At 46.1% G+C, this 27,241-nt stretch overlaps 2 protein-coding genes across 8 annotated transcripts; one reads left to right on the top strand and one right to left on the bottom strand.

Annotated features, from left to right (window-relative positions):
• Nucleotides 1–486: 486 nt before the first annotated feature.
• Cyb561a3 (cytochrome b561 family member A3) lies at nucleotides 487–10,785 on the bottom strand. Of its 3 annotated transcripts, none has more exons than XM_078045924.1 (7): nucleotides 10,634–10,785; nucleotides 7,216–7,319; nucleotides 5,710–5,908; nucleotides 4,171–4,379; nucleotides 3,394–3,548; nucleotides 2,438–2,594; nucleotides 487–1,844 (listed from the first exon to the last, which is right to left on the bottom strand). In XM_078045924.1, exons 3-7 carry the CDS (start codon nucleotides 5,891–5,893, stop codon nucleotides 1,821–1,823), a joined length of 729 nt encoding a protein of 242 aa, XP_077902050.1. In that variant the 5' UTR covers nucleotides 5,894–5,908; nucleotides 7,216–7,319; nucleotides 10,634–10,785; the 3' UTR covers nucleotides 487–1,820. The 3 variants fall into 3 exon arrangements, with proteins under 3 accessions (XP_077902050.1, XP_005331582.1, XP_077902051.1); XM_005331525.5 differs by having other exon boundaries at nucleotides 10,587–10,742; XM_078045925.1 differs by lacking the exon at nucleotides 10,634–10,785 and adding an exon at nucleotides 8,794–9,071.
• Nucleotides 10,786–10,813: 28 nt separating this feature from the next.
• Tmem138 (transmembrane protein 138) lies at nucleotides 10,814–17,285 on the top strand. Of its 5 annotated transcripts, none has more exons than XM_078045927.1 (5): nucleotides 10,814–11,227; nucleotides 12,656–12,768; nucleotides 12,909–13,176; nucleotides 14,495–14,666; nucleotides 16,456–17,285. In XM_078045927.1, the coding sequence occupies exons 3-5, from the start codon at nucleotides 13,049–13,051 to the stop codon at nucleotides 16,672–16,674; spliced, it is 519 nt and encodes a 172-aa protein (XP_077902053.1). In that variant the 5' UTR covers nucleotides 10,814–11,227; nucleotides 12,656–12,768; nucleotides 12,909–13,048; the 3' UTR covers nucleotides 16,675–17,285. The 5 variants fall into 5 exon arrangements, with proteins under 5 accessions (XP_077902053.1, XP_040140182.1, XP_077902054.1 ...); XM_078045928.1 differs by lacking the exon at nucleotides 10,814–11,227 and adding an exon at nucleotides 11,234–11,515; XM_078045926.1 differs by lacking the exon at nucleotides 10,814–11,227 and adding an exon at nucleotides 11,234–11,771.
• The last annotated feature ends 9,956 nt before the right edge of the window (nucleotides 17,286–27,241 follow it).

Here is a 27,241-nt window from a genome sequence, read left to right as displayed (position 1 = left end):
GACTTAGGAAGGTAATCGGGTCATGAGGGTAGGGCCCTCATCAGTGGGCGTAGTGTCTTCATTTACCAGAGGCCCTGAGAGCTCCTTCCACTCCTTCCACCTGTGGTTCCAGGGAGAAGAGTTCTGTGATGAAGGGGCCTCACTAGACACCACCGCTCACATGCCTCCATCCTGGACTTCCAGCCTAACACATGTTGTTTTTTGTTTTGTTTTTTTGTTTTGTTTATTTGTTTTGGTACTGGGGTTTGAACTCAGGGGAGCTGAAACACTGAGTCAAATCCTCAGCCCTTTTTTATATTTAGAGACAGAGTTTTGCTGAGTTGCTTAGGGCCTCGCTAAGATGCTGAGGCTAGCTCTGAACTCGAAACCCTCCTCCCAAGCCACTGGGATTACAAACATGTGCCACCACACCCAGCCTAATAACGTTTTCTGAAGCCATTCAATTCATGGTATTTGTTAAAGCAACCTGAACAGACGATGATGACCTTTGATTCTTAAAAACATTTAATGGAAATCAAGCTTCAATAACAAGTAAAATGCCCACTCATATGGAGACAGGGAACTGCTCATGACCCAGGAGCCTGGCAGTCATCCCAGCAGCACTGAAGTTTTCATCCAACCAGGAAGTCCAGTCACAAGCCTTCTGCCAACATCTGGCAATGGAGACTGGGGTAAACAACCTGGTGGCTACCTTCCAGGGAGCACAGGGCTGCAAACCCCAAGCCTCATCCTTATCTACTAAGCACAGAAGTCTGGAGCCTGGGACCTGCAGGGCTTATTTGGAGATCCAAGAAGAGCCACATGCCAGCACCTCTCCACCCACTTTCTCCTCAGAAGAGCAAAGCTTGGGCTGCAGCATGCCACAGGAGGCTAGGTCTACCTGGGCAAGCACCACTGGAGCAGGAGCACCTGGTATTTAGCAAGAATCTCCTCCAAAGGTGGTGATGGCTCTGGGGGCACTGCTGGGCACAGTGCTGTGCCATGCTGGCCCGCTTCATGGTGAGCTGGAGGGGAGAATCAGCTGGGCTGGGGCCCTGCCAGGAGAACAGGCTGGGCCTGCCAACAAGGGAGGAAAAGGGGGCCAGGAAATCTCTGCTACTCATCACTCTTAGGATTCTGAGTGACAGGTAGTCTGTTCTTGGGACAGCAGGTTACCAGGGCTCGTGGGGCTGCCTGGTGGAGACAGGCATGTAAGTCACAGGAGAAGGGCGAGATCCAGGCCCCAGCTGGAGCAGCAGCTAGAAGAGGTGGAGCCATAGGGTCAAAATACCATACAGACTATCTCAGAGCAACCAACACCCCCCTCCCTCAGGCTTCTCCACAGATCTGCTTCTTTGGTCACCCTCCACCAGGTGCACACCCGGCCAGGGCTGGATGGGTGACAGCAGATAAAGCCGGCTCTCTGGTGGGTGGCCTGACTGAAATGCATGCCTTCAACGGGAAAGCCGGACCTTCCTCAAGGCCCACTTTAGGGCTGCAGTTAAGTCCCAGTTTTTCCAAGCTGTTGGGATTTTCTGCCACATCCCTAACAGTTTAAAGGGGAAACCAGCTGGACTTCTGCAGACACAGCAGGAGTGGCTGGGGTAAGGAGGGCTTGTGCAAACGCAGGCCCTGAAGTCAACGCCGAGAAGCCAAAGCCACCAAGAAAAGCAAATGGGCAGTGAGTGGCTGGAGACAGCAGGCCTGACACCAAGGCAAAGAGAAGTTTGAACCCAGGTCCCAAAGAAAGTCTGTTGCTGAGACCAGCCGGGAGCTCAGGTGGAGCAGAGCTTCTGAAGCGAGGACAGATCAACTGCTGACTGTTCCTGGGACACCCCGGCTCACTCCCCGTCATGCAACAAGGGCTGGAAAGAAGGCAGAGCACAGGAGTTAAGACTGCCCCTGACCTGCAGGAGTCACAGCAGGCCTGAGCTGCTCATAGAGACCCCCAACTTGCAGGGTGACCCTGCCCAAGCCACCAGATCTCTTAGGAAAGCCCCGAAGTCCTCAAGTCTGGTCCACACCCTAACACCCTCCAACCATCAGAAGCCCAAGAACAGGCAAGACTTGCTACAAGCACCCAACTTGTCACCAAGCACCAGTCCCACTAACCTAGCCCCAAAACTGTCACAGAAGAAGTTACTACATGCCTTTATCATATTCAGGAACTTCCTTAGGGAAGGTAAAGCCATGCGTACCTCATCTCTTAGCGCTACAGGAATTGGGGTGGGGGTTGGAATTCTGAGAGGTGCTGAGCCTGGACAGCCACACTACTGGGATATGCTGCTCTGAAACCACTGTCCCTGTCAACCACCCTAATTCCACCATCAAGCCACATGGCTTCTCACCAGACTAGTGGACCTGTCTTCACAGCAAGGCCCACGTCCTTCCTGGTTGGTCCTTCTCTACACTGGCCCTATTCGCACCTCACCCTGGAACGGAGGACAAGCAGCCATACCTGTCTGTCAGTCAGGATCCCTGGTTCTGGGCGTTTCCAGGATGAAGCCAGAAGGACGTAGAGAACCAGCAGCCCAAAGGCCACCACCAGCAGCCCAGTGCAATTGGCAAAGACAGCCTCACTGGGCAGGCTGGCATATGGCTTGGTGGCATTTTTCCTAAAGATGACAAGACAATGTGGGTCCTCAAGAGACTTTTCTACCTGGTTTTGCCCCAGGGGAGACTTGATGCTACTAAAAGAGGAAACAAAAGCTTCTCGGGACCACTTGTGACCTGGAATTTTAACATACTTTTTAAGTCCCTGCTATAATAACAAAACTCTATATAATACTTTTGACTTATCAGGAAACTGAAGTTCAAAGGGATAAAATTAACTCACCCAGAGTTACATAACCAGTAAATAAGACAGCCAGGATCTAAACCCAGGGCTGACCTCAATCTTACTTATTTATTTACTTATTTATTTTTTGCAGGCCTGGGAATTGAACCCAGGGTCTTGTGCTTATAGGCACATGCTCTACCACTCAGCTACCTCTCAGCCTCTTATTTGCTTTTCACCATGCCCCCCACCTCAAAAGAGTGGGCAGCAGTGAATCCCAGTTCTGCCACTTATTGGCTGTGCATTCCTAGTAAGTTACTTAGTTTCTTTGTGCCTCAGTGCTCTCATTGGTGACATGACATCATCACCAATGTCATAGGGCAGTTGAGAGGATTAGATGTAAGGCAATTAGAACAGTTTCTGAACCAGAATAGGTAATAAATCAACCTGATAATAAATATTTGTTGATCAATTTACCAGTCTCAATTTAAATACCAATTCTCTCATCTTCCAGATCGGGAATAGGCCCAGCCCCGTGTGTGTGTAGGGGGGGGTCCTATGATTGATTATACAGTGCATTTTCTGAAAACCCTCTTGCCTCCCCTCTGTCTTAAGAGGTGGGACCCCAGAGCACTCACAAACTGAAGAAAAGCTTCTCATTAATGCCGGAAATGACAGATGCAACAGACAGACAAAGGATGGCAGCTCCAAAGAAGACGTGGATCGGTTTCAGGAGGCTGCGCAGCCACAGGGATGCCCAGGGCAGGAGGAAGATGGCAAAGCCCAGGGACCACTGCAGACACAAGAAGGAAGTCCCTGACTACACCATGTGTGATGAGATGCACCAGCTCATCCACCCCACGAGCACTTCCTGCCCATCACTGTTGCTTGGCCCTTCTTTCCCACCAGCATTGCCCCACCACCATCCTTTGCCACTCATGTGGGCTGTCTGTTTCTATTACACAAGCAGCAAGAACGGTACAGGAAACCCTTAGCTCCAGTCCTGCTCTCCCAGCAAACCCAGTCATCCTCAACTGTCTGCTTCTTGCCAGTCCTTGCTCATAAACTCCTCTCTAGTGCAGGACTGATTGGAATACAGAAACCACTTCTACAGTTGCTTCTGGTTCAAAGAGACACAGGAGTGAGCAAAGCAGAAAGGAGGTGGCTGATCAGAGTTAGCATGGTACATGCTATGACAAAATTGGCCCAGAGGGCTCTGGGGTAGCACACAGGCTGCATGATGGCTTTAAGGAACAGGGCAAGCGCAGGAGGCACCAGCTCGCCAGCCATGTAGTCTGCCAAGTCTACAGGGGGTGCCCAGCAGGACCCTCTCCAGGCAGTGAGCAGAGGGACTATCTGGAGTTGCTGCTAGTAACCCCCAAAGAACCCAAAGGAAGCGGGTGGTGATGACCCACCTGGCAGGCGAAGAGAATGACGGTGGTGATACCCAGCCAGCTGTGCAGGGAGTAGAGGTGGGCGATATTTGAGTGGCTGTGAAATTGAAAGACAGCAACCAGCCCCACAACAGTGAGGATAAAGGCCATCAGGTGCAGGGCCGCATGGAGGAGTTTCCAGGGCAGCTTGGGTCCCACCCATGACTGAGGCAGGCGGTACACCAACGATGCTGCAGGAGACAAAGCAGTCCTGGGGCTCAGCCTCAGTCCCCTGTGCTCAGCCACACTTCAGGGAAATCACCCTGAGGTGATCCCACCCAGCCTCCCAACGAGGGGAGGAGGAAATGCTAGGATACTGGCATCGAGTCTTCAGCATCTATCACCTTCCCATTATTTGTGGGGCAGCCATGAAGGGAGGAGAGAAGAGCCAGTTAAAGAGTAAGGGGCCACAAGTACAGTGGCACACAGCAGTCAGCCCAGAGATTCAGGAGCATCACAAGTTTGAGGCCAGCCAGGACAACTTAGCAAGACTCTGTCTTGAAAATACAAAGGGCTGGGGGTGAACTCAGTGGAAGAGCGCTTGCCTGGCATGCATGAGGTCCTGAGTTCCATCCCCAGCACTGGGAAAAAAATCCAGGCTCTGCCTCTTGGCTGTTGGGCCTCTCCTTTCTGTTTCTTTACTTATCAAATGGAGACAATAGACGCCACCCCACAAATTAGTAAAAACAAAACAGATGATACATGAAGTGCACATGATAAGCTGCTATTATTAACATCATGATATTACCATTTACAGTGGGGGAAATGAGGCTCACTTCCCATTTTATAAGGCAAAGATTTCAATGAGGCAAAGACGCATCCTGGAAGAGTAAGCAAGTGCCTCAGCTGGGGGCCTGCCTATGCCAGGGGAGCATTAGCCTTAGAGCAGGAGTCAGCCATCATAGCTCACAGGCCCACTCCCACCTGCTGCCTATTTTTATAAAGTTTTACTGGATTCACAGCCATGCTGCTTGTTTGCTTATGTATTTTCTTTCTTTCTTTCTTTTTTCTTTTGTAGTACTAGGGATTGAATGCAGGACCTCACACAAGTTCTGAAAGTACTCCAACACTCAGTTATATCCCCACTCCTTTTTCAAAATTTCGAGACTGGCTCTGACTAAGTTGCTAGGCTGGCCTTGAACTTATGATCCTCTTCCTCAGCTTCTAGTGTAGTTGGAAGCTTCTGACCTGTTTCTATTTCTTCTGTGGCTACTCATATAATACAATGGCAGAGCTAAGTAGTTGTGATATAGATGAATGGCTGGCAAAGCCTGAAATATTTACTTTCTAGCCGTTCACAGAAAGTTTGCTGACACTTGTCCCAGTGTATCTGTGAAGCTGCTCTTCTGAGATGCCCTACTCTTACCATTTCCTCCCCTAAATGGACCCAGTGGCACTCCAACCCACTCTACCCCAACAGCCTCAAACCCAACACTGACAAAGGCCAGCCTTGGGAGAGGGGAACTGCTGACCTGTCCAGCCTGGGCTCCATCATACCTCCCATACCAACCTCTTACTCACCAGCTCCATAGAGTACCACCATGCCAGACACCATGAGCACTGGGTGCCAGTTGAACATGTGTATGCTGCCATCCCAGGCAAAGCCACCACGCCAGTACTGCATCCAATAGACAGTGAAGAGGATGCACATTGAGCCCAGGGATCCCAGCACAAGGCAGGACAGGTAAAACTGTCCTGAAGCCATTCTGATTAAGAACTCCTAGAAGCAGAAATCACATGTCACTGCTGGCTGAGGTGTATCTCACACACCAACTAGCAGAAATAACACTGACCTCTCTCTTGGCCCATGGTATGGAAACTTTTTGCTTCAGTTCCCCTACCATCAGCCTGGGTACCACCCCCATAAGGGCTCAAAGGCAAAGTGGACTCCATGTCTAGTTACAGAAATGAGTGAGGCCCCACCCCAGCACTGGCAGTGTACAGAGCAGCAAGCTTGAGCTGGATGACAAGGCCTGGTCCAGAACCCTGGGATTAGTTTCCCCTCACCAGAACCAACCCAGGCAAGAAGAAACAAGAATCAAAATCCAGACCAGACTGCAAATGCCCAAGCCCTGACTTCTAACAGCACGACCTGAAAGGGGTATACACACTACAGGCTGGAAGCAGAAGCGTTTCAGATTTCAGAGATTTTTGAATTTTGAAGTATTTGTATATTTGAACATTTTGAGCATCCTGTTTGTGATAAAAAAATTATATTTCAAGACAGATATGCTTGAATCAGAAGGCTGATGTAAGAGGATCTCAAGTTTGACACTAGCCTAGGCAAATTAATAAGACCATGTCTCAAAAATAAAATAAAAAGGCTAGGATGTAGCTCAGTGGTGGAGTACCCCTGAGTTCAATTCTCAGTACCGCAAAAAGAAAACAAAAGGGAAGTTCTTCCTCCCCAGATGGAGTATTCCTTGGGGCTAATGCCCACTGGGGAGGTATGATCACGCCTTCACCTGGATCCTCACACTTCATTCCGTGAATTGAGTGATACCACTCAGCTGTTTTCAGGCCTGAGACTTCTGCTTTCTCATCCACTAGGGAAAGTCCAGAGGAGAAAAGAGGAACCAAGAACTCATGGTCTAGAAAGCAAGAGGTTTATTTTGAGATTTCCGTGTGTACTTGATAAACTCAGAAACCAACTTTGGGTTCAGGCCTGGTTAATATTAACACCTCTGAGAAGTTGGCTCCTGAAAGCCAAGTAGAAGACATGGTGTACAGCTCAGTGGTAGAGCCCTTGCCTAGCGTGTGTGAGGCCCTGGGTTCCACCCTCAGTGCTAAAACAAACAAACAAACAAAAAAGCAGGCAAAGGCACAGGCACAGGACCAGCCCTGCCCTGCTTCCAGCAAACGTGGCCAGCATGGGCCCAGACTTCCAGGCTGTCATCCTGTCCCATGGACTCGCACCAAGAAGACAATACTGTAGTTCCTTCAGTTGAGGTCCCTCCCTCTAAACCAGCTAACAGAGAGAAGAAACAGCCAATAACTCCCAAGGAGGGACAACCCCTGGTTCATCACCTTTAGACCCAGCAGTAGGCTGACGACAGGGATGGATGGCCTCTGATTCTTACAAACTGCGCACCTTAAGCAAAACACTTAACGTTTGCAGGACTTGTTTTCATCTGAAAGAAAAGCACAGCAATAAGAAAACTATTTATTGAGCTTTACTGAGCACCAGATCTACACACGTCCCATTTACTCCTCCTGACAGCCCTGTGAGGAGAGTCACCCCTCTCATACACATGAGGAAACAAGGCTCAGAAAGAAGAAGTAATGAGCACAGGACCCAGTAAGTGGGCAGAGTTTCAAAGCCCTATTTGCCTGTCTCCAAGGCCAATAGCTCCATAATCTCCCCTTGACCATAGGTTGTCAGTCCAAGTGAAGAAACATATAAAGACATCATGAGGGCTGGAGTTGTGGCTCAGTGGTAGAGCGCTCGCCTTGCATGTGTGAAACCCTGGGTTCAATCCTCAGCACCACATAAAAATAAATAAAGGTATCATGTTCATCTACAGTTTAAAAAATATTTTAAAAAAATATGAGAGCCAAGCATTATAACTCTTCTTAGTTATTGCTGTCATAGGATTTTTATCCTAACAAAAATATGTATGGTAGCTGGGTGCTGTGGCACTTGCCTGGGGAGGTTAAGGCAGAAGGATCATTTGAGCAAAGAAGTTCCAGGACAGCCTGGGTCACACAGTGAGACCTCATCTCAAAAAACAAAAACCTAGGGCTGGATTTATAGAGCACTTGCCTCACATGTGTGAAGCCCTGGGTTCAATCCTCAGCATCACGCAAAAATACATAAAACAAAATAAATATATTGTATCCATCTACAATTAAAAATATGTATATTTGTATATTTAAAAAAAAAAAAACCTAGAGCTAGGTGCAGTGGTGCATGCCTATAACCCCAGTGGCTTGGGAGGCTGAGGCAGGAAGATCACAAGTTCAAAGCCAGCCCCAGCAACTTAGTGAGGCCGTAAGCAATCTACTGAGACCCATCTCTAAATAAAATATATAAGGGGGAAAAAAAGGAAGGGGGAACTGGGGATGTGGCTATGGCTAATCATTCCTGAGTTCAGTTCCTGGTACCAAAAAATACCAAAACAAGATCTAAAGCTCATGGTCCTGGCATTTGTCTAGTCCTCTCCATAGCCCTGATTACATGCCACGTCGGGCATCCATCTAAGCAGGAACAGACACAGACTCTTACAAAATGATCCAAGTTAGCAGTGATCTTTGAGAGACTAAGGTCTGAGGCAGGGAAGAAAAACAAGCTTCCTTGAGGAAGGCTGGCAGGAGAAAACTCATGCCACCCAGCTTCATGACTCAACTAATAAGCTCAAAGATTTGCTACCCAGTCTCAGAGCTGCCTCCCCAATTCCTGCAAAGGCAGAGGAAGCTTTAGGTCACCACATGTTTAGCTAACACACCTTCCACTCCATTGGTGAAATGTTAAGTCAGCATTAAGGAGCTCTCAGTCAGCAGGATCCATCTATCTGACAGTATCTCTTTCTACATTTTTTTCCTTTGTAAAGAAATATAATCCAAAAGGGACTGTATCCCTATCCCTAGAAGTCCTAGATTACTTACTGCTCTCTGACACAATGATGACACTTTCCTGATAGAAGGCAGGAAACTTAAAACTGCTTTGCTCATAATACACAGGAGAGCCCTCCTTCCTGAAAGTGCAAAAGCAGAAGAAATGAAGGATGCAGTGAAAATTAGATGCAAATGCTGTAATACAGCAGGCTGGGCTAGGACTCCAGAATGTGCCTGTCATTCCTGTTCTGCCCTCACTGCACAGAGCCCCTTCCTAAGGTAGGAGTTAGTAAACTCTTATGCAAGAACAAAGTAATATATATTTTAGGCTTTGCAGGACATATGGTCTTTGTCACAACCATGTCATGAACTTTGCTGATGTAGTGCAGAGCAGCCACAGACAATAACTTAGCAAATAAGCATTACTGGGTTCCAATAACACTTTATTTATGGGCACTAAAATCTGAGTTTCATGATTTTCATGTATCACAAAGTCTACCCTTTAAATTTTTTTCAGTCATTTAAACATGTAAAAACCATTCAGGAAGGCCAGATTTGGCCTGTGGGTTATAGTTTATTGACTCTGATCAAAGGAGTCTATTCATTAATCCAATACTTTCCTTAATTCCTTGGCAGAAAGCATTCCCCTAGACTGAGCTAAACCAGGATCAGGCCTAGAAGTTAGAAATGAGTATCTACTCCAGGCACAGTGGCACATATGCCTTAATCCCAGAGACTGGAGAACTTGAGGGAGGAGGACTGCAGTTGGGGGCTGGCTGGGCAATTTAGCAAAACCCTAAGCAACATAGTGAAATCCTCTCTCAAAATAAAAAGATCTGTAATGTAGCTCAGTGGTAAAGCTCCCCTGAGTTGAATCCCCAGTACCAAAGAAGAAAGAAGTATTGCCCATTCACCATTCAACCCTTAATCTTAGGACAAAGCTCTATTTCAAACTCCTGTAATGTTACTTTTATAATTTACAACCACAGATGAAGGGACAGAGAGTCAGTTTGTTGCTTTTCCTTCATAGATGGATAGGGGGGCTTTTAAAAATCCTAAAACTCAAGCCTAGTGTGATGGCATATGCCTGTAATCTCAACACTCCAGAAGCTGAGGCAGGAGGATCCCAAGTTTGAGGTCAGTCTCCACAATTTAGTAAGGCCCTGTCTCAAAATTAAATTATAAAAGTGCTGGGGATGTAGCTCAGAGGTAGCACGCCCCTTGTTCCATCACCAGTACTGGGGGGAAAAAAATTCTGAAACCCAAACCTTGGGTTCAAGCCCTAACCCTTTATCTTAACAGATCAAAAACACTGTTAACACTGGTGCCTAAAGAAGGAAAGTGACTTGGCCAAGGCGACCGGCTGAGCTGGTACAGGCACTGTGGTTTACTCCTCCTCAGCTCCTAGGACTCCTTACTTCCAAAGGTAGCTTCGTAAGTTGGGATTCAGGAGTGTGTAGCCCAATATTCCAGCCTGGAGGTAGGTAAGCAAAGTCCTCCTTAGCACCACGGATCACAGACAGTCCTTCAGACTGCGTCAGGTCTAACCATTCTAGGCACCCAGGGGCCCTATTCTGACTCCTCTGCTAGGCGATCGGTCCCAGCAAATCTTGGGTGAATAACAGGTGTGCGGGCTCCGCCAGCTTTTTGAGGCTTCCGAAAGCGTTCGTGCCTTTTATTACCACCAGCTGTGGAAGGAAGGGTACGGAGAAGAGAGTCCATTTCCTAAAAGGGAAAACTGAGGCCAAGCGAGGGGTCGCGACAGCGCGAGAGGAGGTAGTGGTAGTAGCGGAGTCAGCAGTGGAACCCAGGTCCCTTAACTCCCACCCCGGGCTCTTTCTCACCCCTAACCACAGTGGGACGCCACGGGGCCGGGGACTCCGAAACTCGCCTCTCAGCCCAACACCAGAACCGCCACTCCCCAGTGTCCTGGAAGGTAGAGGTCCGACTCCCCGGCAAGCCCGGTTCAGCTGGCAGTGCAGCGCCCGGCGCCGCCTCCCGCTCTTATAGGCTCACAGCACTTCCGGTGGCGCGCGAGGCCGCCTGGGAAATGCAGTCCCGGGCGCGGGATCGCCCGCTCCCTGCGCGGCCAGATGCCGGCTCCCCGACCCGGTTCCTCCACCGGCGTTTCTTCCCCACGCCCGAGGAGCGTCACACGCGTCTGCCCTGTCCTTCCACCCCATCGAGGAGACGGAAATGTACAGGTTGATGCACTGCTTGCCGCCAGGATCAGACCCTAAGCAAGGTCTCCTGAGACGTGGGCGGGAGCCCTGGTCAGCGAAAGGCGACGCTGGGACGGCCAGGACCAGGCGGGCCCGGGAAATCGAAGGCCCGAACATGGAGGCTGGGTTGCCGTAGAGAGGGGAGAGGAAGCCGAGGTCAGTTCGCCGAAAGAGCCCGCGTCCGCCAACTACTTCCGGAATTTGAAGCCGGCTTCCGGAAGCCGGAATGGTGTCCCCATGACAACCGACGTTGGTTCTTTGAGGTGAGAGTGAATGATGAGCAGTGGGGAGAGTGCCCAGAAATCTGGATTTTTGTTGCCGTTCCTTTTGGTTGGGCTTTTTGCCACGCCAAGCCCTTTTCTAAGTGGTTAAGAAGGACGCGGGAAGCTGCCCCAAGAAAAGGAGAAGGCCGGGGGTAGCGGTGGACGAAGGGCGGAGAGCGCGGCTGTGCCTCGCGAGTCCCCACCGCCCGACGCTGGAAGAGATGAGCGTCCAAGTCGGGAGAGCGAAGTGTGTCCACCTGACAGACCTCGCCAGAGGCCTGTGAAGTGGTGTGTGCGTCACCCGAGTTAGGAATCCTGGCTCTGCGACCAGGAGGAGTGACGAACTCGGACCTGGTGTAGCATGGGGAGAATTCTTTCCTACCTTGCAGAGTTGTTGCAAGGATTAAAAGAAATTATCTTGGTTAACAAGTTGATTCTGGTGCTGGTACCTGGGAGATAGCTGTCAATATTATTTATTTAATGTGGGGAAACTCAAGCTCAGAGAAGCCACATTCATCCATCCAGTAAGGTGGGACTAAACCCGGTGAGCTAGTTGAGGGCTTTAACCTTTTAGAATCTCCATGCAAATAGATATGATGTCTATGAAAATGCTTATTTGTAGGATAGTCCTAGAATTAAGTGGTTATAAAAAATAATTTGTGACTTTTTATAGTAGAATTTGTTTTGATATGATTGTACAAGCATGGAATAAATCTTATTCTAGTCAGGCTAAATTTAGAGTGTAAATTTTAAACATTTTTACAGATGCTAATTTAGTCACTCTAACTCTTTAAAGCACATTGAAAATTTGATTTGATCTAAGCTGCAGGATCACCGAACAGCTTGTGGGTCTTGAGATGTATGAAAATAAAGACCCAGCTCCCCTTACTTGATGCCTCTGTATTTCTTCCACAACCGTAACATGAAGTTTTTTTAGAGAGCACTGTTTCCTCCCAGCTCTTTCTGCCCTTGCCAATTCCATGTGGACATATTTTTCCTACCTCCTTACATATCAGTCTCTCAGACTTATAGACCTACATATACACATATCTGTCTATGTAAGAGGCAGCTTAGTGCAGGAGTTAAGAACACTCTGGTTATGTAGCTCAGTGGTAGAGTGCTTGCCTAACATGTGAGAGGCCCTGGGTTTGATTCTCAGAACAGAAGTAGGAAAAAAAAAAAAAAAGCAGACTCAACCCTGGGCCACCTGGATGAAAACTCCAGTTCTGACACTTACTAGTGTTGTGACCTTGGACAAATTATTTTGTCTTTTCAGTTTTCTCACCTGTAAAGTGGGGAAAGTAATAAATATGTTTTCTATTTCATGAAGTTATTATGAGACTTGAATGTTAGTGCTTACAACAGTCCCTGACTCACTGCAAGTGATGTATATGACTGCTGTTAACATTACTATTGCTACATGATCAGGCAGACTCTTCTCTGAAGTACCCCTCGGTTTTTTGGTTAGAGAAGTTCTGCATTTAGAAGGATCCTGGCATGGAGAAAGTTTGACTGTGAGGGTCCCCAGAAGGAATGACAAGGTGGGTTTTTTGGTTGTTGATTTTGTTAACTAATGTATCCCAATCACCTGGAATCATGCCTGACTTACAGTAGTAGGTGCTCAGTAAATGTTTATTATATTAATGGATTTCTAACCTTGCCTCTCTTTTTGCCCCAACAGGTCCTTGTCTGAGAACAAGGGCAACAGCTCTTGATTTGGAAGACTTAAGACACTTCTACTCAGTGTTGCGGAGAGAACCAAGAACTCTTTTTAAGGGAATTGTGGAATGTGCCTTGGAGGCCCAAGAAAGCAGAAGAAAGATGCTTCAGACCAGTAACTACAGCCTGGTGCTGTCCCTGCAGTTCCTGCTGCTGTCCTATGACCTCTTTGTCAATTCCTTCTCAGAGCTACTCCGAATAGCTCCTGTCATCCAGTTGGTGCTCTTCATGTGAGTGCAGAGGGTAGATCTGGAAAGCTGAACTTAGGCAGTTTGAAGGCCGTGCTTAAGTTCATGACTTAGCATTTTTAAAGTTATTAGTAGGTGGGCTTGGATTGTAGCTCAGTGGTAGCATGTGTACTTACATGTATACTTACATTTATGAGGCCCTAGATTCAGTCCCTGCCAAATGAAATAGTTATTATCAGAGAGATACCAGGGAGAATAAAATTTAACAATGTCCTGAGTTCTCATGGTATACAAACGTAGTCACAGGTCCTCTTTTTATATACTTTTTTCTTTTTCCTGTTTTTATATATATCTATCAAGAGTTGGAGAACAGTTTAGATAGGAAATGAAGGTCTACTAACCCTGTCATTTTGTTCATCTGGGGATAGAATACTATCTTTGCCTTAAAAGAGAATTACAATATAGCAGGTTGAAAGAACAATCATGAGGCTGAGGCTGTAGCTCAGTGGTAAAGTGCTTGCCTCGCATGTATGAGGCACTGGGTTCAATCCTTATCACCACATAAAAATAAATAGATACTGTGTGTTCATCTACAACTAAATAAATATTTTTTTAAAAAAAGAACAATCACATTAATAATATATGACTCCTGTAGGATGGAAAGTGTTGGCATTTATTCTCCACCAAAATTTACAGATTTCGTGAGGCAGTCCATAAGCTGCAAACCACACTCCTGGAAGGAACTTCCTTTGTTCAGTGAGCATTCATTGGCCTGGAAGCCAGTGTTCTAGTTGCAGTGGTAACCTGACCAGTTCCCCCTCAGGGTTTCTGTTCTCCTGGAGAGACAATGGCGGAGTATAGCAAAATAAGATTTTAATATAGTGACATCAGACATTGGATGTAAACTAGCTGCAGTGAGTGGGGGGATTTACTTTAGTTAATGGGGTTGCAGGAAAGTTTTTCTAAAGAGGGGGAACATTTGAACTGGGACTTGGATGGCACAAAGGCACTGGCCACCCAAAGATGGGGAAAGTCCATTGTTGTCTTTCCAGATGAAATCATCTGGCAGGACGAGGTTATGTGACACACAGATTTGGTGTGTGTGGGAGGAAACCAGGTTCTCAGAAATGCCTCATTGGTTTATTAAATTAGGACTGTCAGAGGAGCACATTGTGTCTGTGAGCTGTAATTCTGGGTAATTGCAGCTTCATGTCATTTGGGTCCTAAAGCTGATGCTTTCGGTGAGGGTTCTGGGTGACTAAATCTCAAGGCAGGACGGATCTCATGATGTCCCTTAGGCCTTAGGGCCAGCTCTTGGGTCCTCTCACATTTGGCCATCTTATGTTTTATATGTCTGCAGCATCCAGGATATTGCAATCCTCTTCAACATCATCATCATTTTCCTCATGTTCTTCAACACCTTCGTCTTCCAGGCTGGCTTGGTCAACCTCCTATTCCATAAGTTCAAAGGGACCATCATCCTGACAGCTGTGTACTTTGCGCTCAGCATCTCCCTTCATGTCTGGGTCATGGTAAGAGTGGAGCTCTGAATTCTCAGATCTTTAAAGAGCTAATAAGATCTTTTCTCTGGGAATCCAGCATCACTCATGTGCTTCCCTCTGCCTCCTTGGTGGAAGATAGGTGAAATAAAGTGATGGGCTAAAGCACTGGGCACATGAGAGTTTCATAAGGCACTTGGGTCTAACTCTCTGTGTTGAAGAACAGCCTTATCCAAGAGTCTAAGGACTCTCCTGGACTATTCAGTGTACCTTTGCACCAAAGAGGCCTGTCAGAGCTAAAACAGGAAGTTGAATCTGTTTTAGCTACCTGGGTAGATGGGTTGATACAGGGTACTGCATAAATTCTTCCATTTCCGGATATCTTGTGCATCTTTTTTTGATGGGCTGGGCTGGGGACATGGCTCAATGGTGGGGTGCTTGCTTGTACCTAGCATGCATGAAGTCCTGAGCCACAATCAATCAATCAAACAAAATACTCAGGGTCTCTAGCCCCTTCATTACTAGAGTTTTTTTGTTTTGATGAGCTGACTGGGGACAGAGTTTGTGATCTCATGGAGATAAATAAGCTTATAGGGAAGGAACAGAACAATGTTGAAGTCTGAAAGTGGTACCAGCAGGTGACTTTTTTTTTAAACTGAGAATTAAACCCAGGAGTGCTTTACTGCTGAGCTACATCCCCAGTCTTTTTTATTTTGAGACAGAGTCTTGTTATGTTGCTGAGGATCTTGCTAAATTGTTGAGGCTGGCTTGGAACTTGTGCCTCCTGCCTCAGCCTCCTGAGTTGCTAGGATTACAAGCATGTGACACTGTGTCTGCTTCCTGCAAGGGATTTTGTACTCCAGGTGCTGGAACATAAATAGGTCCTCCTGGCTTTGTCCGCTAAAGCTGTTGATCTGATTACACTGAGTGTTCCAAAGCTTTTATCTGACAGGAGCTGAGCTTGACATTTTCAAGGCAAGACAGCAGCAGAACTCCTGATACAGTCCATATCATTTCTGCTTGGCAAAGGCAGTGGAGTGAAAAGGGATAAATACCTCAGTTCAGACTTCCTCCCTCAGGGTTAAAGGATATCCTCTTTGCATAAAAAAAGGGAGCTCCCTGTGCCTGCCTGTAATCCCATGGGCTCAGCTCTGGAGGCTGAAACAGGAGGATTGCAAGTTCAAAACCAGCCTCAGCAAATGTGAGGTACTAAGCAACTCAGGGAGACCCTGTCTCTAAATAAAATACAAAATAGGGCTGGGGATATGACTCAGTGGTTGAGTGCCCCTGAGTTCAATCCCTGGTACCAAAAAAAAGGGGAGGGAGCTTGAGGGGCTAGAGTTATGGCTCAGTGGGAAAGCACTTGCCTCGCACATGTGAGGCACTGGGTTCCATTCTCAGCATCGCATATAAATAAATGAATAAAATAAAGGTCCACCAACATCTAAAAAATATTAAAAGAAAAAGAAAGGAGGAGCTTGAGGCTCCTTTCAGAAACACTCCTTCAACCAGGATTTGGTGGTGCACACCTGTAATCCAGGCAACTTGGGAGGCTGAAACAGGAGGATTGTGAGTTCAAGACCAGTCTCAGCAATTTAGCCAGGCCTTAAGCAAAATAAAAAGGTCTTGGGATGCAGCTCCACTAACAAAGGATTCAATCCTCAGTACAAAAAAGAAACACTTCTTGGCCTTACAGAAAGCAGGAAGGAGGGGGGAATAGCATGAATTTCTACCAAGTGGCATCTCTGCCTCTAAACAAGTTGGAGACCTTAGAGCCACATGCAGCTATTAACCTTTTCCTTTCTATTCATATCTTCTTCAGAACTTACGCTGGAAAAGTTCCAACAGCTTTGTTTGGACAGATGGACTTCAAACGCTGTTTGTATTCCAGAGACTGGGTAAGGACCACAGAAGCCCAAGGCTTACTTATTGTGCTGGCCTTGATCCTGGCCTCGTAGCCCCTCACAGCTGGCCTGGGATGGTTGGGACAGTCATGTCAAGAACAGAAGACTCCTTGCGGGGAGACAGTGGGAAGCCCTGAGGCAGGCCCTCAGCTTGGAGGCTGGGTTCCCACCCTTAAATGAGTTCTCAGGGTCACCCCAGAGGCTTCTTCTCTGCTCTGCCCCCAGCTGCGGTGCTGTACTGCTACTTCTACAAACGGACGGCCATGAGACTGGGCGACCCACGCTTCTACCAGGACTCTCTATGGCTGCGCAAGGAGTTCATGCAAGTCCGAAGGTGACTGCTTCTTGTCACACTGATGGCTGCCTTTCCTTCCTGATAGAAGCTCTGCAGGAAGGGTCGGCCTCTGCACCAGGAAATAGCTGGACTTCCCAAGGACATGCTTAGGCCAGTTGTGTTCTCACAAGTTCCCCAACAGACTCCTGTGCGTAGTGCCTCCTCTCCCCTACCTCAGTTCCGCCCTTTCCTTCCTTCCCTGCCCTGTTCCATTCCTTCTGCACCCCTCCCCTCTGCCGAGGCTGTGGCTCACCCTTTGAACCTACTAGTCTCCACCTTCCTGACACCACGCTCTGGTGACCGAAGGATGCAGAGTGGTAGCTGGGTGTTCTTGACTGATCCCCTCTTTTTATACCTAAGATACTTTTTTACATTTTGTAAATAGGAAATAAATTAAATTCTTTTTTTCATAAATGGTGGAATCTGTCTAGCTAGATCGCTCCATGGTTAAGAGATATACCAAGTCCTACCCTCAGCACCTATTTGACCCAGTGGGCAGATTGAGCCAGAGAACAAATATGGACATTTATTGAGTTCATTATGAGATAAAGTATTTCTGCAGAAGTTCAGGATGTAATTATCTGCTGCCTCACCCCCTGGATTCCAGACATCTATCTATGCTTCATTCAGACACTCTCCCTATCAGAGGCTGAGATTGTCCTCAGAAGAATAAAGTGCTCCTTAGCTTTTTTGGCAGAAGACATTTAAAAATCCCAGTGACTCAGGAGGCTGAGGCAGGAGAATTGCAAGTTCAAAGCCAGCCTCAGAAATTTAGCAAGGTCCTAAGCAACTTGGCAAAACCCTGCCTCTAAATAAAACATTAAAAATGAGTGTAGGGGAGGTGGGGTTGTGGCTCAGCAGTACTCGCTTGCACATGCGAGACCGTGGGTTTGATCCTCAGCACCACATAAAAATAAATAAGTGAAATAAAGGTATTGTGTTCAACTACAACTAGAAAAAAAAAAAAAAGGAAGACTGGAGTTGTAGCTCAGGGTAGAGCACTTGCCTAGCAAGTGTGAGGCAAATAAAGGTATTATGCCCATCTACAACTAAAAATATTTTTAAAAAAAAAGGTACTGAGGATGTGGCTCAGTGGTTAAGCACTCCCAGTTTCAATACCTAGTACTAAAAAAAAAAAAAAAAAAAAAATTCACATGCTAATCCCAGCAATTCCAGAAGCTAAAATAGGAGGATCACAAATTCAAGGCCAGCCTCAGCAATTTAGCAAGACCTTGTCTCAAAAATAAAAAGACCTGGGGCTGGGGATGTGGCTCAAGCAGTAGCATGCTCGCCTGGCATGCGCGCGGCCTGGGTTCGATCCTCAGCACCACATACAAAGATGTTGTGTCCGCTGATAACTAAAAAATAAATATTAAAAAAATAAAAATAAAAAGACCAGTGGCTCAGGAGGCTAAGACAGGAGGATCACAAGTTCAAAGCCAGCCTCAGCAAAAGCAAGGCACTAAGCAACTCAGCGAGACTCTGTCTCTAAATAAAATACAGAATAGGGCTGGGGGCCTGGCTCAGGGGTCGAGTGCCAATCCTTGGCACTTAAAAAATTTTTAAAAATAATAAAAAGAGCTGCAGATATGACTCAGAGGTAAAGTACCCCTGGGTTCAATCCCCTGTACTAAAAAAAAAAAAAAAAAACAGTAAAAATAAAAATTCATGTGCTATTCTCTGGTGGCAAAATAATGTGTGACAAACCACTGGCAGACTTAAGTGGGATACAGTAAAAAACAGTTCCCTGGCTCCAGAGTCTTGGGGTTCAGCTGATCTGGGCTGGGGCTGGGTGGTTTCTGCTGGACCTGCTCACATGTCTGTCTGTGGTCAGCTGTGGGTGGGCTAGGCGGTTGTGATGATCTTGAGGTCCTTAACTGTTGGCTAACCCATGATGACCTCAGGTGAAATGACAGGTTACTCAGCTGTCATTTCATCGTACAGCTGACTAGCCTGTTCACACCACAGAGGCAGAGGAGCAGGAGAGAAAAATCTCCAGTGTGCAATACCATTGTGAGCCTCTGCTTAGACTCCCACTGGGCAAAGCAAGTCATGTGACTGAGCCTATGTGGAAAGTAATACAAGATTCTAGACAGAAGGTATGGCTAAGGGCAGGAGTGGAGCTCAGTGGAAGAGCATGTGCTTGGGATGCTCAGGGGCCTGGATTCAATCCCCTGCACCAAAGGGGGAAAAAAAGGCATAGATACAAGAAAGAGTGATCAAAAACAGGCGCTATTAATGCAGTGAGTCTATCACACCAAACAGCAGTGGCTCTGTGAGGCTCTCATTCAGAGCCCTTTAGCACAGGGGTCAGCAGACTTTCTGTGAAGGACCAGATAGCAAATATTTCCGATTTTTATGGTGAACCTCCTTGAGCCTGACAAAGGAGCATGAAAGCAGCCATAGATAATACGGTACATAAAAAGAATAACCATGATGGCCATGTTCCAATAAAATTATTTATGGGCACTGAAATTTGAATTTCATAATATTCTTTTGTTCATTCTTTCAACCATGTAGAAATGTCAAAACTATTTTTAGTTGTAAAGGACTAAACAAAAACAAGTTGAATTGGCCTCAGGCCATAGTTTGCTGACTTCTTTAGAAGACTGGAATAAATCCTGTGGGAAGAGTACTGGAAAAAATATAGGGACTGTGGACACATCGGTGATCTCAGCCACTCAGGAGGCTGAGGACCACAAGTTTGAAGCCAGCCTCAGCTACTTAGACCCTGTCTCAAAAGAATAAATCAAAAAGGCTGGGGATATAGCTCAGTGGTAGAGCAGTCCTACATTCAATCCCTAGCACCCCTCACAAGGAAGAGTCTAGGTAGGGATGGGCATATAGCAAGTTGGTAGAGTGTCTACCCCACATGCACAAGGCCCTGAGTTCAATCCCCAGCACCACACACAAAAAGAGTCTAGTAATCAGACATCAAGATTTTGAGAAGTTAAAAAGGGAAAGGTAAGCCTGGCCCTGTGGTGCACACCTACTTATTCTAGCTACTCAGGAGGCTGAAGCAGGATGATCCCTTAAACCCATAATTTGATACTAGCCTGGACAACATAGCAAGACCCTATCTCAAAAAAAAGAAAAATTAAAAACTAATAAAATGCCTAAAGTTCTAACAAAGCCATCATCTGCATTTATTATACATTTGTGGAAAAGGCTGAACAGCCTAATTTTAAATCTCTTCACAAAAATATAGGGATCACAAATAACAGGAACATTTAATAACAGCAATTTAGCTCATGGAAATGTCTTAAATAAATAGGCAGTTTTCGGGGCTGGGGTTGTAGCTCAGTGGTAGAGTGTTTGCCTTGCACATGTGAGGCCCTGGGTTCATTCCTTGGCATCACATAAAAATAAAATAAAAATAAAGATATTGTGACCATCTACAACTAAAAAATAATTTTTTTAAATAGGCAATTTTCTGTGCTCCAAAATAAAACAGGGCTAGGTTCTTTCCTATTGTCTTTACAGCTAATAAAGTAGAACCAATTACCTGTTTCCTCATTCATAATATTAATGTCACCTTCTGGCCCTATAAGACTCTCGGGTGTGTGTGTGTTTTCCTTAATATAGTCACATGGCACAAATTCAAGTTATAAAAAGGTTTAAACCAGGCACAGTGATGCCTGCCTGAAATCCCAGTTTACTTGGGAGGCTGAAGTTGATCACAAGGTACAGGCCAGCCTCTATCTTAGCAACTAATTATTTCTTTTCTTTTTTTTAAAAGGCATTGATGAACCTTTATTTTATCCATTTATTTTTATGCAGTGCTGAGAATTGAACTCAGTGCCTCACACATGCTAGGCAAGAGCTGTACCACTGACCCACAACCCCAGCCTATGAGATCCTTTTTTTTTTTTTTTTGGTGGTGCTGGGGATTGAACCCAGGGTCTTGTCATGTGAGGCAAGCATTCTACCAACTGAGCTATATCCCCAGCCCCATAAGATCTTTTCTTTTTTTTTTCTAAATATTTTTTTAATTGTAGATGGACACAATATCCTTATTTCATTTATTTTTATGTGGTGCTGAGGATTGAACCCTCACACATACAAGACAAGCGCTCTACCACTGAGCTACAACCCCATCCCATAAGATCCTTTTTTTTAAAATTTTATTTTTTAGAAGTAGTTGAACAGGGCTGGGGACGTGGCTCAAACAGTAGCGTGCTCGCCTAGCGTGCGTGCGGCCCAGGTTCGATCCTCAGCACCACATACAAACAAAGATGTTGTGTCTGCTGAGAACTAAGAAAAAATAAATATTAAAATTCTCTCTCTCTCTCTCTGTCCCCCCCTCTCACTCTCTCTTTAAAAAAAAAAAAAAGCAGTAGTTGAACATAATACCTTTATTTTATTTATTTATGTGGTACTGAGGATCGAACCCAGAGCCTTGCACATGCTAGACGAGTGCTCTACCGCTGAGCCACAGCACCAAGATCCTTTCTTAATAAATAATTTTATAGGACTGGGGTATAGCTTAATGGTAGAGCACTTGCCTCCCATGTGTGAGGCCCTGGTTCCGCCACTTCTCCTTAATAATCTATATTTATTCATAACTTTGTTTTTAAATTGCAGTTCTAGGATGAAGCCCAGGGCTTGCTCATGCAGGCAAGTGCTCTACCCTGAGACCTAAACTTTAGATCCCTAGACCTTACATACCTCTGTTTAACCCCAGGTTTGAAAATCCCCCAGCATGCTATTATACTGATTCCAGAGAAAGAACTTGGAGGATTCAACAGAGAGGGTTTGGATATTTATTAGGGACACACTCGTGGGCTGTGGCGGGTTAGGATATAAGGAGAACCGCACCCACCCACAAGCAGGAGGAAGCACCTGCGGGATAGATGGCATGCTGAGGGCACAGATGGTTCCTTCACATGTTTTGAGTACATGGCTTGACTTCACAAACAAGGCTGTCCTGCTTTGATCTCCTCCTAAAGACTGGAGATAAGGAAGGTGGCCAGCTTCCCTCCTCCTTGACCCACAACACATTCTTGGGAGTCCTTAGTTCACCTTCAGGAACAACAAGCCTTCTGGTCATTGACTTTTGTAACCTGACAACTTTCAACAGACAATGTAATAATATTGCAGAAATGTTTTTACACAGAAAAAATTGCTATATCAATCACTTATTTCAAATCTTTGACAATATGCATATGCATATGCATTTTATGCACATTTGTGATTATGGGGAATAGGTGATAAAAACATTTCACTTTTTTGTTTGCTTACACTGTTGGGACAGCCAGAGACCTCCAAAAAAGCAGTACCCTTTAAGGGAGTAAAATCTTTGAGAAAGGAATGAGACAGGGATTATCATAGACAAAGGGCAAATGCGCTCCTAGGCCTTGACTCATGGCTTGTAAACTATGAAGAGCATGATACACGCCCTTTCCAACTTACCCACTCTCAGTCGTATTGACCTCAAAAAACAAAACAAACAAAAAACAAACAAACAAAAAATAGATATCTCATTAGAACCTGGAAGCCCTCCTCATAATTCTTGAAGGACAAAGAAAAAAAAAAAAAAGGATAAAACTGCTAAAACAGCAGGTTCCCTTAACCTGTTACTTGCCATGATTTGTGTTTTCTTTTACTCTCCCACTGTGTGTTCTCTTAACTGTTCTCTTGCTGCTGCAACTCATCCTTAGCACAAGACAGAGATGTTTATACAGGACGCAACTTCGACATGAGAGAGAGGAGATATGCAATATTTGGCGCCAGAATGACTGGCTAACTACATGTCCTGCAAAGTTAAAGTGCAGGGGAAGGGCTGGGGACGAGGCTCAAGCAGTAGCGCGCTCGCCTGGCATGCGTGCGGCCCAGGTTCAATCCTCAGCACCACATACAAACAAAGATGTTGTGTCTGCCGAGAACTAAAAAACAATAAATATTTAAAAATAAATAAATAAATAAATAAAGTGCAGGGGGAAAAAACTATGAAGTATACCTAAACTCAATTAGCATTCCTAAACCTTAGTCCTCTTGCAAAGACCCTTTCACCTGAATAAAACTAGCTATCTCCTTTGTCCTGGGAGCCAGCTTGACACTCTTGGTCAGTACTGTGTCTCCCTTCTTCTCCAGCAAGATGTCCCAATCAAGAGCCTTGTTCCCAGGGCAGTGGTGCCTTTATCAGATTCTTCTGAAGGAGAGCAGAAGAAACCACCCGCCAATAACTCTGGGGACATAATTTTTAAAATTTGTCCTCTGCCTGGATTCCTGTCACATAGTTCCTAAACTCCTTGGAATTTCTAAAGTGGCAAGTGTCTTGTATGTTGATGATGATGGTGGTGGGGACTCTTGGATTGCCCCCATGTGGGGCTGGGTGCCAGAGTGCCAACCATGTGGTCATAGGGTTGGAACTTTCAATCCCCACCCCAACCTCTGGGGAGGGAAGGGACCTAGAGATTGAGTTAATCACCAAAGCCAAAGATTGAGTGAATTGTGCACAATTCAGAACCTCTGTGGAAACTCCAAAGGACAGGGCTCAGGGAGCTTCCAGACTGGTGAACACATCCAGGTACTAGGAGTGTAGCAACCCCAGCTGGAGAGGGCACGAAAAGTCTTTGACTGTTTTCCACACCTTGCCCTGGGCATCTCTTCCATCTGGCTGCTCCTGAGTTGTATCCTTTATCATATATCAGCAATCTAGTAATAAACTATTTGTCTGAGTTCTGTGAAATTAAGTTTCTGGGAATGTGGCTCAGTGGTAAAGCACTTGCCTAGCATGTGTGAGGCCCTGAGTTCCATCCTCAGCACACAAAAGCAAAAACCACATTACAATAGAATTTTTCAAACAAGTACCAGCTGGACAACTCCTCAAATGGAGGAAAAAAACAACAGATAAGCACAGGGAGGCTTATGAAATAAGGGCCATTTGGGGCCTTTCAAAACAAGTCATTGCTTCTAACTTTTGTATCTTACCTAACATTCTCATGACTATTAGGTAAGCTTTCTGGGATGCGTGTTTGGTCTTGTTAACTATGCACAGCTTGACAAAAAACAGACCCTCATTTGACTGATCTTCTCCCCAAGAATGCAGTAAGATACCATCTCAGTGCAGTGGCCAAAATTTTCCCACTTTACCTTGCCCACCCATGTAATCCATGTGTTCCCTGAATGTGTTGATTTACAATTATCTTTGTTCTCTATCTATAAACGTGATTACAACTTCTTTTCCTTGGAACCCTCATTCAGGGCATCTGGGGCACAGGTCACTCATATTTGGCTTAGAATAAGTTATTTTCCTGTTTCCTTCAAGGCAGTGCATTAGTTTGTGTAGACAATTCTGTAAGTTATCCTAACAAATAATCACTGAACTCAAGGATCCTTGAGGGGCTGGGGATGTGGCTTAAGCGGTAGCGCGCTCGCCTGGTATGCGTGCGACCCGGGTTCGATCCTCAGCACCACATACCAACAAAGATGTTGTGTCTGCCGAGAACTGAAAAATAAATATTAAAAAAATTCTCTCTGTCTCTCTCTCTCCTCTCTCTCTTTAAAAAAAAAAAAAGGATCCTTGAGTATTGTGGGAACCTGATTTATAGCCGTTGGGTCAGAGGTGCAGAGGCAGTGACTTGGGATTGGCATCTGGAGCAGAGGCAGTCCTGTGGTCTCTCAAGCTGACTCCAGGTAGTGCCAGATGGAATTGTAGGCACTCAGCTGGTGTCCAAGAAGTAGTTGGTAGGCAAAGCCCACACACTGTGTGTCAGAAGTGAAGCGCTATAGGGCTGGGGACAGAGCTCAGCTGGTAACTTGCCTTGCGTTACAAGACCCTGGGTTCAACCCCAGCACCACACACACACACACACACACACACACACAAACAGAACGTTGTGACTATAGAGGAAATGTTTCATTTCCCCTCTTATTCTCTTAGCAGCAGCAGTGTTTTATAATATGATATAAATGAACTCCTAAGGAGCATTGATGTTCCAAGTACAGAGGGAGGAAATGAGCACTTTAAAAGTGCTTACAGAGTTCCACTTTTAGTAGGATGAAGTTGCTTCTAGCTAACCAATCTCCAGTCACGAACTAGCAAAACCAAATAAAATTTTAAAAGTCTCAGCTGCTGAAGGAAGGAGAACCAGAGGGCCCAAAATTCTAGAGTAGGGATAATCATAGAGAAGCGAGCTAAGCATTGCAACATGCTTTTTCCTGGGGCATTTGCTGATTCTGGATTTGAGCAAGAGGCTAACAATCCAAGCACTGCCCGGAGGGTAGAAGCCGATGACCAGAGAAGCCAGTGGCACCGAGCAGTCTCATACACCGGAGGAGCCAAACTGGGGACTTGAGGAGCCTTAAAATCACAACAAACTTTTGGCTTGAGATATTTACCAAAAATATGAGGTAGAAGCTATAACAAACTAAGCCTCAAAGTCTGAAAAGCAGAGAAATTTTGACTGATGTGCTGCTGATTGGTATTAAGAGCCCACTAGGGCCAGGGTGCATCTACAGGGCTTTCATCTGAGGGCTCAAAGGAGCTCCTCACTAGAAACCCAATTAAACAGACAGGCTAAGACTCACCAAAAGTACAGTGCTAACGCAGGGCATGGTGGTGCATGCCTGTAGTCCCAGAGACTTGGGAGGACAGGAAGTGGGGATCACAAGTTTAAGGTCATCCTGGGCAATTTAGACCGAATCTCACAATAAAAAATAAAAAGGGCTGGGGATGTGGGCTGGGGTTGTGGCTCAGTGGTAGAGCTCTTGCCTCACATGTGTGAGGCACTGGGTTCAATCCTCAGCACTCCACATAAATAAATTAATAAAATAAAGGTATATCAACAACTAAAAAATATATATTCTTTTTTGAAAGTGGGGGGTGCTGGGGATGTAGCTCAGTGGTAGAGTCCCCTGGGTTCAATCTCCAGTACTTGGGGGTGGGGAGGGGGGAGGAAAAGGAAAAGAGAATCTCTCACTGTAGTCCCACATCATATAGTCTCTGGTTGGATTAAGATGACCAGCTTCCCTTCTATGTGTCTAGTAACGGAAATGGTGGAAGAAAAACAAACTAGAAAAGCTGAGTTTTTTTATACATAATTTCTGCATCTAAAGAAAATTACTAACCTGCTAAGTGATAGGATCATATTATATAAAACCAGAGAAAAGATAGAAAATAGAAACAAGATCCAAATGTTGGAAAAAGCAGGCAAGGAGTTATCTAGGGAGGGATGCTCCAGAAAATATAGAAAAATATGGAGGAAAGACTATTTGAACTACCCTCTGGGACTCTGTGTCCCGTGACGGCTGAATTAGATCCTAGGAAGGGGCTGCTTCACTTACAGCTATGAAATCTGGGCAGGACACAAAAGGCAGCTACTAGAAGACACCTCAAAATGCAGGGAAGGCAGTCACCAGGGAGCCCGTACACACAAGAGGAAGCTGATGTCTTTACAGTGGCGCGTGAACGTGGGGACTGGGTTTTCACACCATCGTGTAGGAGGTCCCTCCCTCCAACCTTGTCATGACGTGCACTGCCCAGGTGATGGGGTCGGGGAATGATGCTGGAAACCTTTCTTATGTTTACTCTGGTACCTTGGCTGCAGGCAAAGCTGTTAGCATGCGACAGTTAGCCAGGAATGGGCAGGAACTGGAGAAAGGAGGATGACTGTAAAAGGTCCCCTGACAAGAGGACTCAGTACTCATTGTGCATTGACCCACCCCATTTTGCAAGGCGGTAACCATTAAGCACAGGAATCCCGCCTTCTATTGTATTGGGTGGGGCTATGGAGAAGATCCATCTGGGTGGGTGGGCAAGAAACCCAAAACCCATCATCCTGGACCTGCAGCCAGCAAATTGGCATGGATCCTCTTTCGCAGGGCACACATCCTGTTTTCAAGGTAGCACAAGCTATGACTGGCAGCACCAAGGTCAGCTGAGGGCAATAAGGGCTTCCCTGGGTGGCACCAGACCAGAAAGGGTAAAAGGAGCCGAGGGCACAGACACAGGCATAGGCATGGGCAACAACTGCACCAGCATTGGAAAAGGAGTGACTGTCGCGCCAAAGTTTCGGACCTCTTGGAGATCACACCCTTCCAATAAAAGCCCCCAAGTCCAACCATTCCTGCACAGTCGGTCTCTTACGGACTTGCTACCTCGGACTCCCCTGTGTACCTTCCCTTTGCAATAAACCTGCTTTAAGTGCTCTGTGTCTCACTGTGATTCTGTCCTGCACCCAGGTAGTGCCCGAATCTCAGGCATTAACACCCAAGAACCGAGGGTGTTACTTTGAACACCAGGCAACAGCGCGTTGTGGAGGGCATGCTGGTAGAAGACCACAGAAAAGGAGCCCCGAGTTAGGCCCCAGAAGTCAGGAAATATGGGAATCCAGGGAAAGAAAGAGCCAGACAGGGAAATTCCTAGA

The sequence above is a fragment of the Ictidomys tridecemlineatus genome, chromosome 4 (assembly GCF_052094955.1).
Source record: "Ictidomys tridecemlineatus isolate mIctTri1 chromosome 4, mIctTri1.hap1, whole genome shotgun sequence".
NCBI lineage: Eukaryota > Metazoa > Chordata > Mammalia > Rodentia > Sciuridae > Ictidomys > Ictidomys tridecemlineatus.
Note: the sequence above shows the minus strand (reverse complement) of the source record. Positions and strands in the feature narration are given on the sequence as shown.

Coding starts and splice junctions, on each gene's coding strand:
- Cyb561a3 (XM_078045924.1), bottom strand. CDS start 5,893: ATGGCTTCAGGACAGTTTTACCTGTCCTGCCTTGTGCTGGGATCCCTG. Junction 3,549..4,170: donor TCATTCTCTTCGCCTGCCAG/GTGGGTCATCAC, acceptor TTGTGTCTGCAG/TGGTCCCTGGGCTTTGCCAT. Junction 2,595..3,393: donor GAGAAGCTTTTCTTCAGTTT/GTGAGTGCTCTG, acceptor TGTCATCTTTAG/GAAAAATGCCACCAAGCCAT.
- Tmem138 (XM_040284248.2), top strand. CDS start 13,049: ATGCTTCAGACCAGTAACTACAGCCTGGTGCTGTCCCTGCAGTTCCTG. Junction 13,177..14,494: donor ATCCAGTTGGTGCTCTTCAT/GTGAGTGCAGAG, acceptor ATATGTCTGCAG/CATCCAGGATATTGCAATCC. Junction 14,667..16,455: donor CCCTTCATGTCTGGGTCATG/GTAAGAGTGGAG, acceptor TATCTTCTTCAG/AACTTACGCTGGAAAAGTTC.